The 17,714-nt window shown below is 42.3% G+C and overlaps 1 protein-coding gene across 10 annotated transcripts in view; it reads left to right on the top strand.

Annotated features, from left to right (window-relative positions):
• Window positions 1–17,714, top strand: part of LOC114594672 (spermatogenesis-associated protein 7-like) — a 63,801-nt gene that overhangs the window by 28,156 nt on the left and 17,931 nt on the right. For all 10 annotated transcript variants that reach the window (XM_077925576.1, XM_077925577.1, XM_077925580.1 and 7 more), the window contains one exon: window positions 15,217–15,338. In XM_077925576.1, the coding sequence (XP_077781702.1) occupies window positions 15,217–15,338 (122 nt within the window). The remainder of the gene's footprint in view (window positions 1–15,216; window positions 15,339–17,714) is intronic.

The following is a 17,714-nucleotide window of genomic DNA, read 5'->3' as shown; positions in this document are numbered from 1 at the left end:
TGCCAAGTTAACTACTGTGGGATTGCCGGGTCATGTGACCAAGCTGAAAGGGGACTGGAATGGGATAGGTCTCCCCTGCCCAGCCCCAGAACACCCCTCTTTTGAGACTTCAGCTCAGCCCTGGCTCATCTGCAATGGAGGTCCTACACTGGTATACAGTGTCTCTGGCTTCAGCCGGTGTAGCTCAGCCAGATGTCTGCCTATTCCAAACCTCCCTCCTCCCAGCGCATCTTGGGTTTTGATTTGATCCCTTACCCTCTAAGATCCTAGGCGGCAGATTTGCCATCGTTCCTTTCAAGGATAGGTGCTATCCTTGTAATCATTTGAGATTTTGAATCGGTGTCTCCCATTCTTCTGCTGTAGATTTTGTCAGTGAGTTAGATCAGTGGTTCTCAAACTTTTTTTTTTTTAATCTGAGCCACACTTTCAAAATAAAAATTTGCTTGACCCACAACAATTTTTTTTATATAAGAAATACATTGGAAAACAAAAAGAAATAACTCATAGCAGTGCTGGATTTTTAACACAGAACACTACTTTATAATATGATCATGGGACAGCCAGAAAGTATAAAACAATGCAGCTACATAAGAACATGAATCATTTTCAAAATATAATATTGATTGTCCTTGAATCTTCCCGACACATTTGCCACCCTCTCCTGCCACACCCATGTGGTGTGCCACATTCTTTGAGAATCACTGGATTACGTGATTCACAATGTGTTTCCTGGTTCATTCTTTGAGGCCACATTGAGTATTTTACTTCACGGGCCTATTACTGAACAGGTGGCAAGATATCTGAATGTTGTCACATCGCTGAGATTTGCTATGATTGTTAATTCCTAGCATGTCAACACTAGTGATTAATAACTTGTTCTGCTGAGGTTATGCATTTGTACTTTATATTTTGTACTCTGTTTATTGGTTGGCCAACCGTAACGAACACTTGATTGACTGAAGTAATGTCAAGAGAGTTTTTAGGCTAAAGAAAATCAGTGCTGTGAGATACAGAAGATGCTAACAAGTATAAAGACAAGATCTGGAGGGGATGTAACAATGACTAGATTAACCGCTTAGAATCATTTTGGACATAATGTTCTTTGTCTCAACACACATTGGGCTGTGTCAATATCCAGTCAGCTAAACTCACATCCAATCCACGCTTTCATGTAAATCAATCTTCAATTTATTCATTTATACATCATGCTTATATTCCACATTTCCTCCAGAAGGAGCCTAGAGCAACAAATATCTTTGACAAAATTAAAATAAAAACCAGACATATTTTAAAAATGGTTCAAATACAGTAAAACATGTAACCAAATCTTGTGTCTCAAGAGGCCCAACAAAGCAGAAATGTTTTTAGCAGGCGTCTGAAAGAATACAGGGATGCTACCTAATATCAAGTGGCAGGGAGTTCCAAAGTACAAGGAATTACTTCTTACAAGTGAAGAGCAGGCATTGCATGCCACATGTAAACAAGCAAGTTCTGCAGATCCAAACAACTGAGTGGGCGTATATGGGGTAAAGTGATCCCTTAACTAAACTGGTCCCACACCATTAAGGGTTTCAATACCAATAGTAACACCTTGAACTTGGCAGCCTGTCAGAAATCCTGTCAGAAACCATGCTGCAGGATAACTTGTAATAATTTAACAGTAACTTGAGCACAACCTGTACAGCAAATAATCTGCAGATGACCTAGCTGTAGAAGAAGGAATAATGGATGGCTGAATCTGACTGGAGATAAAAGAGATGGTGGAGATGGGGTGAAAGGTCAATGCAAGGCCAGCTGCAAATCAGTTTTCTTCTTCTGACCTAAACAGGATTAAATTGCTACATAGGGACAACCTAAGGTGCGATCAGTTGCTAATGGATTTACAGAGGGGAAATTAAAGCAGTTCTAAATACAGAGACTATGGGGAAAATAAAACAAACAGCACAATGAGGCAGAACATTTAGCTGAGGGAGAGAAAATGTTCTCAGTTTCCAAAACATACAGAACAAATGTCAAGGAAAGGTAATTTAAATATGTCTCAGTAGTTACCTGTTGGAGTTTGGATTCCCTCCTCCAAACTATTTTTGTTACTGGACTAGATAATTCCCAGTGCTTTTAAAGCCTTACTTACAGTTCTGTAAAAGTAAAGGTGGATCTACACACAGAAAAGCCCCCCGCTATAAATAAGTCAGAAATTAAATCATTACAAAAGAAAAAAAACACAATGGAAAATCGCATAGAATTTTTTTTTACTCTCCAGCGCTATCTGGTGTTGCATGTTTATAATGCATTCAAAATACTATTATTTGACTAATATAGCTGAGTCTTAACTTTCACTTTTGCATTCATGGTTGTTGCTGTTGTTTCCTTTAAAAAAAGGAAAAACGACTGTACTGATTTACCAAAATGCTCAGTTCACTACCACAGGTAAGTCAGATCTGTAGAAGAGGAGGAGGAGTTTGGATTTGATATCCCGCTTTATCACTACCCTAAGGAGTCTCAAAGCGGCTAACATTCTCCTTTCCCTTCCTCCCCCACAACAAACACTCTGTGAGGTGAGTGGGGCTGAGAGACTTCAAAGAAATGTGACTGGCCCAAGGTCACCCAGCAGCTGCATGTGGAGGAGCGGAGACGCGAACCTGGTTCACCAGACTATGAGTCTACCGCTCTTAACCACTACACCACACTGGCTCACAGTGAAGTGGCTCTTGTGACCTAATGAACTCATTTTATTTATCTAAGGCAGCAATTCTCTACCTACTTACCTGGGAGTAAGCCCCACTGAATTCAGTGGGACTTATAATCCATTTGGACATTCTAGGACTCTACTGTAGCATTTCAAATAAGGCATCTACTCAAAATAAATACTGTAAGGTACTCACTCAATGTAAGCTCTAGGCACAGAGTTAATAGGCCTAATGAGCAAACAATTCTTTAGACATAAAATGACTTAATATCTACCAGAAGAAGGTCCTGATTAGTGTTTGCATTTGTAAAGCTACTGGATAAACAAGGAGTATGTCAGAGTGATGTGGGGACATTGTCAATTTTCTATTGTGTGAGGTATGCAGTTACCTCTTTAATACATTTTAAAACAATAATGGAGAAGACTTGTCCCTGATTAATGACATTACCACCGAATAAATATGGAGCCATTTTTTAAAAAACCCGTGAAGGTTACAAAAAATGGCAAGTGCCGTGATAAACAAGGGCCTTAACATAATCACCTGTCATACTGAATGGCATCAGATTTTTATCCTTAATCCATGAAAGCTCATAAAGATGCATTCACTCTTTGAAAGCATAGCATGTACGTCACCTGTCCCACAGATGGAAAACTATAAATTCAGGTAATAACAAAGGATAAACGTATAAATTGTTCAATGGTAGCTGACAGGGGTTTTTTTTCCAGCTGGAACTCAGTTCCAGCAGCTCTCAGATGGGTGCCATTGCAATTATAAGAGAACAAAGGAGGCATTCATGGAGAGTTCTGGCACCCCTTTTTGAAGAAAAACAACAGTCATTGTTGATGACTTACAATAGGGGACTTACAATTGTCCCTCCCCCCGGTAATTACAGTGGTACCTCGGGTTACATACGCTTCAGGTTACAGACACCGCTAACCCAGAAAGAGTATCTTGGGTTAAGAACGTTGCTTCAGGATGAGAACAGAAATCGTGCTCCGGTGGTGCGGCAGCAGCAGGAGGCCCCATTAGCTAAAGTGGTGCTTCAGGTTAAGAACAGTTTCAGGTTAAGAACAGACCTCCGGAACAAATTAAGTAGGGTGGGTGTGGGAGAACCCCCAGAAAAGTACACAGGGAGGGGGATTGTTCCATCTGGCAAGTTGATGTGCTTGTGCAGATGGAGCATTTATAATAGCACCATGTTGAATTCCACCCAACGTGTCCTCAAAGTGTGGTTGGACTACAGCTTTGTTGAACTACAACTTCCATCATCCTTGATCCATGATGGCTGTGTACTACCTCCAGGATCCACCTGGGATGCCTCTGCAATACCAGCACCTGGCTGGCAACTTTGAGAACAGGGTCCTGGACCAATCTGGCTTGCTCTAGCGGGTCCTGGGCCTTTGGCTTGCTCTAGCGGGGCTCTTATGTTTTCATTGGTCATGTTGGCTAGGACGGGTGGGATTCCAACAACATCTGGAGTTCATCGTTTTGGCTGTCCTTCACATACAGCAACTAAATTCAGATTCAGGATAGATAATAATTAATAAACAACAACAACAACAACAACAACAACAACAATAATAATAATAATAATAATAATAATAATAATAATAATAATAAAATAATAATAAAATAATAATAATAATAATAATAATAATAATAATAATAATAAAATAATAATAATAATAATAATAATAATAATAATAATAATAATAATAATAAAACATTTATTTGTTTCCTGCCCGAGACTGGGCTCAAGGCAGCTAGGATAACAACAAATAGGGAACATTATTTATTTAACAATAACTGAGATGCCTGAAAAAATGTAATGCAAATGGGTCTGGGACCATTTTTCCATCTTGAGGTAAATTCCAAGATATCTAGGGGTAATAACATATCCAAAACACATTTTTAATGTATTTTTGAACAAAGAACTGTACAGTGGCATCTCGGGTTACATACGCTTCAGGTTACAGACTTCTAACCCAGAAATAGTGCTTCAGGTTAAGAACTTTGCTTCAGGATAAGAACAGAAATCGTGCTCTGGTGGTGCGGTGGCAGCAGGAGACCCCATTAGCTAAAGTGGTGCTTCAGGTTAAGAACAGTTTCAGGTTAAGAACAGACCTCCGGAACAAATTAAGTACTTAACCCGAGGTACCGCTGTACTGCGGGAGGCAGTAAAAGACAGGAGTGCCTGGCGTGCTCTGGTCCATGGGGTCACGAAGAGTCGGACACTACTAAACGACTAAACAACAACAGCAACAACACCTCTGTACTGCGAAATGTGCAGAATCCAATAATTACATTCTGATCCACATATTAGTTCAGAACTTGACTTACATCAGAATTTTAGAAACTGAATTCCTGTGAATCATGAAGGATCTCACAAGAGTTCTGAGGGGATGGGTTAGCCAAGATGGGTTAGCCTGTATAAATCCCACAGTCGCCCAATAATAGTCTGTGCCTCTTCAGGTAAACTGAATTCTCTTTTTAAAAGCTGCTTTGGCGCTAAGATGAGTCCTTTAGGCTCTTTAATCGTCAGCCTGACAAACTGCAAGCAACGCTTACATCCAGTCCAGGGAACAGCTATTAGCTTCGTCTTATTTGTTCCCCTTGTAGAACTTAGCAGGGAGGAAGATGGGGACAAAATTAGAATTAGTTGGCTCGGCCTGTCGTTGGCTCTGGCGCCACCTAGAGTTGGCCTCCTTGCTTTGTGCCAAATGGGCACCAGCCTCCACTGAGTTCTACTAATTGATATAAAGCAAGTACAGATGAGACAAAAATGTGCATGCAGCTTCTTCTGTACTAACAGACAGTTGTTCATTCATTATTATAATGATTATTATTGTTGTTGCAATTGTGGAAATCTGAATGAAATGGCACTTGGGTCATCATTAGCATTACACTCAGCTTGTGGATACTGGCAGAATTAACATAACATGCTGTGTTTGTTTATAGCAGATAAAGATGATCACTGGCTAAAAATAATACTTGCAACGCATAAAATTAATAAGCTTAATAAGCTTGGGTCAGCCACAACACAAAAGCAAAGTTTAGTACTTCTCCTTTATAGGACAATTTATACTCCCAGGATGCCACAAGCCATGATGGGCAAATTGGTCAGTTTCAGTTCAGTCAATTTTAAGTTCAGTTCTCCACTTTTCCTCAGCTTTTTTTTTTTTTTTAATGATCTCAAGAAAATTCATTACTATTTTAGGGCAAAGTTCTAATACACACATTTTTGTATGCAATTTTGCAAAGCCATTCCTCTTAATCTAATGCATTTTGTATCTGTTTTCACTAATGTTCATTCATACACAGACTTTACCCTAGTATGTGCATTTCTGCCCATGTTACTTAGCTGGAGAAGTGCATTGCAAAATTCAGAGAAATGCGAGTTTTAAAGGGATCAGCTGTGTTTCTGTTTGCATAGGGTTTCAGAAAGTGCAAAATATGTACGTTCGCCTTCAAATGTGAACTGAATTGAAATTCCCAGTGGCTACTAAGCATGCTTAGCTCTCACTGGCCTGTTTTGGGTTATTTCTTCTACTAGTGATTTTAATAAGGTTTTTTTTTGGGGGGGGGGGTTGGTTGGTACTTTGCAAACCATGGACTTCCCCCAAGTCCATTGATTTATCCCTCTTCTGTATGTATGATTCCAGTTTGACTACATAAAGATCACCACTCACAGTATGTAGGACTTTTTTTCCTTAAAAAAAATACTCATACCTAAAGGGAAACATATTTATGCCAGTGTATATCTATATCTAGAAGCTGCACAGAAGGTCTGATCATCTGCTATAGATAAATATGAGTTATCAGCCTGCTTATGTTATATATAGAACTATTTTGTGAAGCCAATATTTCTGGAAAGGGGGGGAAATTACCTAGTGTAGCAGATTGTTTTTCTGTCAGCCTAGCAGTTTAGCTTATAGCTCATAGCATGCTGAGACCTTGCTTATTATTATCTGCTATTTCACTGCAGTAATCTCTGTGGGGCAAATATTAGTCAATTAAATTAGTTTAGAATAGCACACTGCCTTTTTTTATTAAGTTTGTAAATTGTTTGGGAGCTCAGTGCTGATTTAAGACTGTAGAATTTCAGAGCAATGTTTCTACGTGGATTTCTGGGCATTTGGGTACAAGCCAGCCAAAGTTAAGCACTCATTAGTCCTTGATAGTGGGCAGTGTAGTGCGACATTATCACTCACTTGACCTCCTGGTCACTTGCATAATTTCTGTGTACTAGGAGGTAGAGGGACAAGGGACAAGGCGGTGGGGTCAGTGTGGTGCAAACACGGCAGCAGAGCCAATCTGGCACTCCTGCTAGTTTGTTTGCACCGCAACAACTTTCCCCCTGCCTCTCACCTCCGCTTCTACCTCCCAGTAAGCGGCAGCAATGCACGTGGCCAGAGGTCAGGTAGTGGCATGACCCCATTATGCCACCCGCTACTGGATTGAGCATCTTAAAAAGCAGAGACATCACCTTGCCAACAAAGGTCCGTATAGTTAAAGCTATGGTTTTCCCAGTAGTGATGTATGGAAGTGAGAGCTGGACCATAAAGAAGGCTGATCGCTGGTGCTGGAGGAGACTCTGGAGAGTCCCATGGACTGCAAGAAGATCAAATCTATCCATTCTGAAGGAAATCAGCCCTGAGTGCTCACTGGAAGGACAGATCGTGAAGCTGAGGCTCCAATACTTTGGCCACCTCATGAGAAGAGAAGACTCCCTGGAAAAGACCCTGGTGTTGGGAAAGATTGAGGGCACAAGGAGAAGGGGACGACAGAGGACGAGATGGTTGGACAGTGTTCTTGAAGCTACCAACATGAGTTTGACCAAAGTGCGGGAGGCAGTGGAAGACAGGAGTGCCTGGCATGCTCTGGTCCATGGGGTCACGAAGAGTCGGACATGACTAAACGACTAAACAACAACAACTGGATTGAGATGGGAGAGTTTATGCGTGAACTTATCTCTCCCGCTGAATTCAAAGCATATTTAATTTTAACTGGATTCTGCCCTTTATTTATTTGCTACTTCACTGTAGAAATGTACAAACGAATGTGAAATTGCCACAAGAGAAATCCAGCCTATATGAATGATCTCCATCGCTCAAGCAAGTCAGCAAGGCTCTTTTCCATATAGGATTATTACTCCCTATTAATCAAAACTAATGAAATTGTATAGCATTTCAGAAGAATCAACTTGTTCAGTCGCTCAAATAACTATTCAGGGGATGGCTTCTCTTTCTCCATCTCCACACTGCTGCTGTTGCTAGTTGCCTTCTGGCAATTATGCGTGATGTGAGGAAACCGACGCAAAAGATTGTTCTTCCTCTCTCATAATACTAGAACCTTGGGTCATCGGAGGAAGATGTTCAATGAGACAGACAGACAAAAGGAAACGGTCCTTCGCAACACGCATAGTTAGCCTACTCTCTCTCTTATGAATGGAAAGGGGTCTAATATTTGAATTTGAAACATGAAATTGTGTCCTAAACACGCATTTTAAATTTCATTTCAGTATCTTTCACCATTCAAGAGAAATATAAGAGAAACAAAGAGAGAATGCCAAATAGGCCAGTAAACCTCAGGCACTTGCTTTGCCAATATTCTTTAAGGCTTTAAAAGGGTGGCTGCTAGGGTTGCTATATTTCAAAAAGTGAAAATACGGACACAAAAGTTGTTGAGCCTTTTTTTTTTTTTTTTTGCAAAGTTGTTGAGCATCTCTCGCTCTTGCTCTCGCTCCCTTTTTCTTTTTTGGCCTAGGTTCCAGGTTGCCAATCTGACATCCAGATTTTCCTGGACATTTAAGCAATTTTCGACATAGTTTTTGACGACCAAATCCCAACTGTGTCTGGCGAATTCCGGACATATGGCAACCCTGGTGGCTGCAATCCATCAAAAAAGAGCATTCCTGGGATCTCCCCCCTCCTTTTCTCCCAGGATCATTTTAGTCAGCAGGATCCCTGATTGGCTAGAATTAGCTCCTGTGATTTAATATAGGAAGCACTGCCCTCATTTTAAATTGGCTTCATTTGCCCATAGCGACGTCAACTCAATGGCTGCATAGCACTATGATGCCATCATTTCAAGAATGTGACCCTTTATTGATTGAAATTGCTCCATGACAAATGAAGCAGTAACAACATAGAGGGAAACAGTGGCTGTGGGCAGTTGTGAAAAGTGACAGAAAAATGTAAGATTCAAGTGTTTTCAGGTGGGGTTTCAGCTGCCCCAAATTGCTACTTTCAAGGTGAAAAGCAACCATAACTCATCCCTAATAATACAAATAATACTTATAAATATGAAATCTCAAGTGTTCAGCTTAAGGTCATGCCCTAATGTTAGTCAAATTCTACCTGCTCAAGTGGCCAGACTGTTTAACCATACTATCTTGCTGCCTCTCCCAGTATTGATGTGTGATACACTTTTCTGGTTAGTTCCTGCCTCCAAATGGTTAATTTGATCATGGGGATGCACATCTGATTAAAAAACTATACGAAACTGTTTTAAAGGAGTTTCAGATGCTAACCATTTTCCTATTTTGATGTTTGGGCATGATTTGCTTGGCAGAGATTTTTTTTTAAAAGCATAAGGTTTTGGCTCTGGGTAGATTAGGGGGAAAGGCGTAGCTATGAAGACCAATTGACATACATTTATTCTAAGGTTAAGTGATCAGAATTACAAGTGTGTAGAGATGAGCGGTTTGCAGCAGGTGCCTAGTGGAAACAGCATGTTGACACAGTACTAAATGCTACTCAGATAGCAAAAGGATTATACAGCCAATTGGGAAAACCAATCACTCAGCTTGTTCCATAGCAATCTTCCGCTCTGTATCAATCTTTCGCAGTTTAATAGCCTGCCTGTTTTCACACACTGCCACCCTCTGTATTGCCATGGACCTTGTCTTTCTGAAGTAACAGTACTGCAAACCATGCTGCATTTGAGTTTTCTCAAGTCAAGTACCACTCATTGTTTATTGAAGCGTAAGCAAATAGCTATTTGAAAAAGCTCCCCCCACTTATGATTTTATCTACATACATGCCATAAACTCTCTATAGCACCCATAAATGCAACAGATAAGCTAGTTGTGAGAAGTGCCTTTGAAAGGCACTGCGTTTTTTTCTTTTCTGTAAGTCTCTTACCCACTTATACCTTTTTGTGGTTAATAATGTGGCCTGTGTGGTAGTGAAGCCACAAGCAGTGTGTCCGTATAACACAGGCATAGGCAAACTCCAGCCCTCCAAATGTTTGGGACTACAATTCCCATCATCCCTGACCACTGGTCCTGTTAGTGGGAATTGTAGTCCCAAACATCTGGAGGGCCAGAGTTTGCCTATGACTGATATAACGCATTCAAGCAGTAGTGTCATCCCTGCAACGGCATAATGCCAGCATCACATAATTTTTCTGTGTCCCAGCAAAGTAGCTGCTGCCTTTCCCTTGTAGGAGGAGCAAATGGTGATTTAAAAGGGTGAACTCAAGGACAGTGTTAGGGTTAAACCTGTGCCCCTGGCGTCTCATCAGCCCCAGTCATTCATAATCAAGCATGCTCAGATTTGCTAGCCCCATCTTGGGTTGATGTTGCTTTCCTTGGCCATGCTGGACTGTGGCAGAATGTCAGGAAGGGGCTTTTATAGAAGCTGTGGGCATTCATTTCCCAGCAATAGGGATGAATGCATCTCAACATTTTTGTTCCTTCTCATTTTTAGTAATCTTAAGTTCAGTTTGCAAACTCTTCTTTTAAAAGTCCTCCTGAAGATTCAATCAGCATTTTACTGTGCTTTCCCGCTATCGTACACATTTTGTATGTAATTTTGACTAATGTACACATTTCTGCAAACAATTTCCCCTAATATAATGCATTTTTGCATGCTTTCACATAATGTATGCATTTTTTGATATTGTTGCATGCCACTCTAATCTCTGAGCAGTGCAAGATTCCTGGGGTTCCAGGCAGTGGCGTAGCGTGGGTTGTCAGCACCCGGGGCAAGGTAAGTAATTTGCGCCCCCTAACCCGTGGATTTGCGCCCCCTAACCCGTGGATTTGCGCACCCTGACCTGTGGATTTGCGCCCCCTAACCCGTGGATTTGCGCACCCTGACCTGTGGATTTGCGCCCCCTAACCCGTGGATTTGCGCCCCCTAACCCGTGGATTTGCGCACCCTGACCTGTGGATTTGCCCTAACCCCAGATGTTGCGCCCGGTGTGGCCGGCCCCCCCCCTGCACCCCCCACACTACGCCACTGGTTCCAGGTTCTTTCCCAGTGTTTATGTTTTCTTTTGGGAATGAGGCACAGTGGAAACTGTGGTGTCTTCATGATATATGCTTTCGTTACACATATATGCAACCTGAGCCTACAATGGAGGAGTTCCCATAGTCATAGCTTCGGATTGCGGCAGAAATCTCACTCTCCGCCCTCTGCCTGCTTCTCACCCAGCTCCCCCCCCCAACCACACACTCTTTTGTCTTTCTCACTATCAGCCAGGTGAGGGAGGGGGTCCACCCATTTGCCCTGTGGCATAGAGCAACTTCTTTGCTCATAGGACCCATACTTAAGGGCCATTATGGCCCTTGTCCATAATTCAACAATGGGATCCTCCATTAGTGTTTAACCTTTTCTGGATCCAGGAATGAGAAGGGACTCTGGTATCATACAGCCTAATCGTTCCCTCGATTCACAAGAAAATATTTTTTATTTGGAGAACTGCATTGCAAAATTGGGGATTTTGAAGGATGGCTGCCCCTTGGTGTGTGTATTGTTTCAGGAAGTGCATATTAGGTAGCTTTGCATTAAAACTGTGAAGCCAACTGAATTTCTCCTTCATCCCTAGCCAGCGACAATCTAGTATTAACACTCACCCATAAGACTGGGCTAGTACTTGTCTGAGTAGACTGGAGGTCAAGTTTTGCTTCTGAAGCTTTCTTGTTGTTTGTTGTTGTTTAGTCATTTAGTTGTGTCCAACTCTTTGTGACCCCATGGACCAGAGCACACCAGGCACTCCTGTCTTCCACTGCCTCCCACAATTTGGTCAAACTCATGCTGGTAGCTTTGAGAACACTGTCCAACCATCTCGTCCTCTGTCGTCCCCTTCTCCTTGTGCCCTCCATCTTTCCCAGCATCAGGGTCTTTTCCAGGGACTCTTCCCTTCTCATGAGGTGGCCAAAGTATTGGAGCCCCAGCTTCACAATCTGTCCTTCCAGTGAGCACTCAGGGCTGATTTCCTTAAGAATGGATAGGTTTGTTCTTCTTGCAGTCCATGGGACTCTCAAGAGCCTCCTTCAGCACCATAATTCAAAAGCATAAATTCTTCAGCGATCAGCCTTTTTTATGGTTCAGCTCTCACTTCCATACATCACTACCAGGAAAAACATAGTTTTACCTATATGGACCTTTGTTGTCAAGGTGATGTCTCTGCTTTTTAAGATGCTGTCTAGGTTTGTCATCGCTTTTCTCCTAAGAAGCAGGTGTCTTTTAATTTCGTGACTACTGTCACCATCTGCAGTGATCATGGAGCCCAAGAAAGTAAAATATCTCACTGCCTCCATTTCTTCCCCTTCTATTTGCCAGGGGATGATGGGACCAGTGGCCATGATCTTCGTTTTTTTGATGTTGAGCTTCAGACCATATTTTGCGCTCTCCTCTTTCAAACTCATTAAGAGGTCCTTTAATTCCTCCCCCCATTCTGCCATCAAAGTTGTGTCATCTGCATATCTGAGGTTGTTGATATTTCTTCCAGCAATCTTAATTCTGGCTTGGGATTCATCCAGTCCAGCCTTTCACATGATGAATTCTGCATATAAGTTAAATAAGCAGGGAGACAGTATACAGCCTTGTTGTACTCCTCTCCCAATTTTGAACCAATCAGTTGTTCCATATCCAGCTTTCTAGCTTTCTAGCATGGAGTAAATTGTTTTATCACATTGTTTGTACTGAGTTCGACAAATTGGTTATACAGTGCCCTGGATATGTTCCCAAAAGAGTAATGGTGACTGAGAAGACAGCTGTCACTTATAGCCATGCCAACAGGAGCAAGGAAAACAGGGTGGTGATGATGGGCAATCAATTCTGTTAAGTCAACGGTGCCAGACACGACTTCTCCTGAATGTGAGTGGGTGCCAGATACTAATGCACCATGACCAGAAGAAAATGCTAATGAAAATATTGCGAAAAGCAATTGTTTGTGGATGGGAAAATAGATGAGTGGATTCCTTTCTGCAAACAATTACTTTTTCTTGGCTTATGCCATGTAGCATTTCCCAGCTAATACCCAAAACACTGCTAGTCATGTTGCAGGTAATATAGGATGATGCTTTTTCCAAGATTCCTTACTCGGAGCAGAGGCTGGTGGGTGTTAGATGATGTGCTTTTAGAGCAATACTTTTTGCATTGACCTCTAACATCTCAAAGTTGGAGGCACCACTATGTCCTTCAAATCGTTCTGAGGAGATAGTGTTACAAGGCACACCGAGACTAATTATCTTCAACATTTTTAGACCCAACTTTAACTCAGCCTATATCTTGGGACCCACTTTTATTTTATTTTTATCATATGATGTCCACCTCTCTCTTTCTCCCCTCCCTTCTGTTTCCCTCTTAGCGTCTCTTAATACTCCTCTGTTTTTCCTGCCTACAGCCTACTGTTCTTCCTTTCCCTTTCTCCTTCACTTGTCTCAAAAGCAACACAAAGGTTATTTGTTTACTTATTCAATTTGTATACCGCCCTTCATCCAGGGATCACAGGGTGGTTCACAATATGAAATTACAAAAATACATAAGATAGTAACAAACAAAAACAATAACTCCCACATCAGGTCCAGCATCCTGTTCTCTCAGTTATCAACCAGATACCTATGGAAAACTTGTAAGAAGGACCTGAGTCTAGTAGCCATCAGTCGATAAATCTGTGAAGCATAAGGCCGGTGGTATTTTTCTACAAAAGGAGGTGCTTGAACTCACCTTGTTCTCTTACAATGGCAATGGCCCCCACCTGAGAGATGCCAGAACTGAGTTCCAGAGAGTTCCGGCTGAAAAAACGCCCTGCAAAAGGCTAAACTCCTTTTAAATCCATACATGTTGGTGACCATCCCTGCTTCTTTTTTTCTTTTTCTTTTTTGAAATAATTTTTATTTGATTTTACAAATACAGAATTATAACAATACAAAATACATCTCTATTTAGAGATTTCTCCGACCCACCTTTCCGTCCATGGGTCCTATTGTCAACCTTTTCAACTGCATATTATTTCATAATCCATCTTTTATGTCTTTCCATTTTGCCCATAATATTTGCTACATTACAAGTATTATTACAATCCTGCTAATGTTTTCATCTGCCTACAGTGGTCTCCAAGATAATTTTTTTAAAAATCCCCATTCTTTATTGAAGTTTTGGTCTTCTTGGTTTTTGAGCCTTCCACTCACTTTTGCCATTTGGGCATAATCCAACAGCTTAGTTTGCCATTCCAGTCTGGCAGGGACTTTGTCTTCTTTCCATCTCTGGGCTAGTAATATCCGTGTGGCTGTTGTCACATACATAAAAAGTCTTTTCTGCTCCTTTGGAATATCGGTACCTACAATTCCTAATAAAAAAGCTTCTGGTTTTTTAACAAAAGCTATTTTAAACATCCCCCCCCCCCCCAATTCATTATACAGTGGTATCTAGGGTTAAGTACAGTGGTGCCTCGCAAGACGAAAATAATCCGTTCCGCGAGTCTCTTCGTCTAGCGGTTTTTTCGTCTTGCGAAGCAACCCTATTAGCGGCTTAGCGGCTATTAAAGGCTTAGCGGCTTAGCGGCTAAAAGGCTATTAGCGGCTTAGCGGCTTAGAAAAAGTGGGGGGGAAGCGAAAAAAACCGCAAGTCTCGCAAGACATTTTCGTCTTGCGAAGCAAGCCCATAGGGAAAATCGTCTTGCGAAGCAACTCAAAAACGAAAAACCCTTTCGTCTAGCGGGTTTTTTGTCTTGCGAGGCATTCGTCTTGCGGGGCACCACTGTACTTAATTCGTTCTGGAGGTCCGTTCTTAATCTGAAACTGTTCTTAACCTGAAGCACCACTTTAGCTAATGGGGCCTCCTGCTGCTGCCGCGCTGCCGAAGCATGATTTTTGTTCTCATCCTGAAGCAAAGTTCTTAACCCGAGGTACTATTTCTGGGTTAGCAGAGTCTGTAACCTGAAGTGTATGTAAACCTGAAGTGTATGTAACCCAAGGTACCACTGTATATCATTTCCCATAATGCTTTTGTTACCTTACATGTCCACCACATGTGGTAGAAGGTGGTGGCCATCACTGCTTCTTATGTGGGGGAACCAATTTTCTTGTTTAGCAATGCGCTGGATGAAGAAGTGACCTGGACAAGAAATAGACTTGAGACATCCATTCCCAGCTAGGTGAAGGTATACATGTAATTGCAGGAGCACTCCTTGTCCAGCTTCTATCCATGCCATTCTACTTGTTTATTGTACTCCAAGAAGCTGAAATGCCATTTAATTTGTGCTTACAAACCCTTCCTGTTTTCCCCGTGTGCAGACCAGGACCAGCAGAAAAGAGACGCGCTCATTAAAGCAGTTGAGAAATACAAGAAAGAAATGTCCCGGATCCCTTCTGGACCTCCATGTCATCCCAGGAGTGTTTCCACGGAGAATTGTAAAGTATGCGGAGGATATTGAATGTGCAATCTGTATGCGACTTATTTCTGAAGGCACTGAAACATTAGCTGCCTTCCTGGTTTGTTCCCAAGGGACAACGTCCCAAGCTAGCTCAACCTATGGCTGGCACTTTCCTCTCCTATTAAGAATTCTGACAATCTCAGCTTTCAATTTTTTCCTCCTTTAAAAAAGCAAAGCAAGCCTCTAGACTTCCAGGTTGTCCATAAATGCTTGAATATAAGCTGGCAGCTGGAAAGAAAATAAGAACTCAGTCATGCCATCAGGGTAGGATTTGGAGGGAGGGCAGAGGTCCATGGCCCCACTCAACAGAATGAGAAACCCAGCAAGGTTGGCTTACCACATTTTAAACTTATTATATAATATTTAATTTATGAATTATGTGAAATAGCACACTCTACCATCTAAAAGAAGTCCTCCCCATTTTAGACCAGTAAGTCCAGAGTCTAAGTTACCTAACTGTACCATTGAAAGAATTATATTGTTTTAAAATTTCATGGATCTCCAGACATAGTTTCATATGATAGTCTGGTGATGACCATGGGGGGAAATCAGGATAATCTTGCATTTGGAATGAATCATAGAATTGTAGAAGGGACCATACATTTAATGTACATTTAAACCATGTTACTTCCCCTAAAGTATCCTGGGAATTGTAGTTTGCACCTCACAGTTGCCAGCAACCTAAACAAACTAAAATTACCAGGATTTTTCAAATGTGCTTTAAATCTGCTTTCTTCCAGGTTGGAGGACCTGGGTGCTGAACAACTCCTTTGGGTTGGTGGCTGCTCAGTGGCACCCCTGGCTTCCCCTTACTCAACGTAGCTTGTTTTTGTTTTAATTAAACTTCTTATTACTATTACATTAGCATTAAGCCAGGCATTGCACAGTCAGTATTTAATTTAAACTGTTTTCCCCAGCACCATTTGTTTCGCCCACTCTGCAACTGAAACTAATTGGCACATGCCCCATGTGATCTGGCATGTTCCTGTGAGTCAGAGACATTTGCCATAAACATTGACACGATGACCTAAGCTGTGCTCAATGCCACCTTCTGCTCAGTATCCCAGCCACTCACTTCATCCTGTTGTTTTTGCCTCACCTGAACAAGGAGCAATGATGCCATCGTGGCAAACCTGCTCCCACCTAAAAAAAACCCACAGCTTTTGGGGACTTCTAAGTCAGACCCTGACTTAGGGACACGGGTGGCGCTGTGGGTTAAACCACAGAGCCTAGGGCTTGCCAATCAGAAGGACGGCGGTTCGAAACCACACGACGGGGTGAGCTCCCGTTGCTCGGTCCCAGCTCCTGCCAACCTAGCAGTTCTAAAGCACATCTAAAGCAAGTAGGTACCGCTCCAGTGGGAAGGTAATTGGCGTTCTGTGTGTTGCTCTGGTTCGCCAGAAGCGGCTTAGTCATGCTGGCCACATGACCCGGAAGCTGTACGCCGGCTCCCTCGGCCAATAAAGCGAGATGAGCGCCACAACCCCAGAGTCGTCTGCAACTGGACCTAATGGTCAGGGGTCCCTTTACCTTTACCTTTAAGTCAGACCCTGGCAAGGTAAATTTTATGTGCAACCAAGTCCTCAACTGTAAACATGCCACACAATAATGGGGTAAGAATTCTTGAAGTGATCAAGTTGTCCCACTGCAGCCTTTGGGTGAGCAGAGTTTTGCGTATTTCCCATGCTTTAAAAAAAAAGTGAAGGAAATCCTTGTAGTTAGAAAATACTCCCTTGCATGACAAAGAATCCATGGAACTAGAAACCTAGCAGGGCAAAGAGCTGGCTGGGCTGAAAACAATAGTCACTATAGTTCAAGAGTGGCCCTTTAGATGGCAATATTGCAGTAACATTGGGGGAAGCATCACTGAGCAGCTAATTATGTGCGGATGGTTCAGTATAAATCTACCACTAATGCTTCATTATTGCAACAATGACATGTTGCAGAATATAGGTAAGGGTAAAGGGACCCCTGACCATTAGGTCCAGTTGTGGCCGACTCTGGGGTTGCGGCGCTCATCTTGCTTTATTGGCCAAGGGAGCCAGTGTATAGCTTCCGGGTCATGTGGCCAGCATGACTAAGCCGCTAGCAGCACACAGAAATGCCGTTTACCTTCCCGCCAGAGTGGTGCCTATTTATCTACTTGCACTTTGACGTGCTTTTGAACTGCTAGGTTGGCAGGAGCAGGGACTGAGCAACGGGAGCTCACCCCGTTGAGGGGATTCGAACCGCCGACCTTCTGATTGGCAAGTCCTAGGCTCTGTGGTTTAGCTCACAGTGCCACCCGTGTCCCTGTTGCAGAATATACTTGCTCCCAAAACCCATCACCTGCCTGCCTGAAGAGGCCTACTTTCTCTC

The sequence above is a fragment of the Podarcis muralis genome, chromosome 3 (assembly GCF_964188315.1).
Source record: "Podarcis muralis chromosome 3, rPodMur119.hap1.1, whole genome shotgun sequence".
In the NCBI taxonomy this organism is placed as follows: Eukaryota; Metazoa; Chordata; class Lepidosauria; order Squamata; family Lacertidae; genus Podarcis; species Podarcis muralis.
Note: the sequence above shows the minus strand (reverse complement) of the source record. Positions and strands in the feature narration are given on the sequence as shown.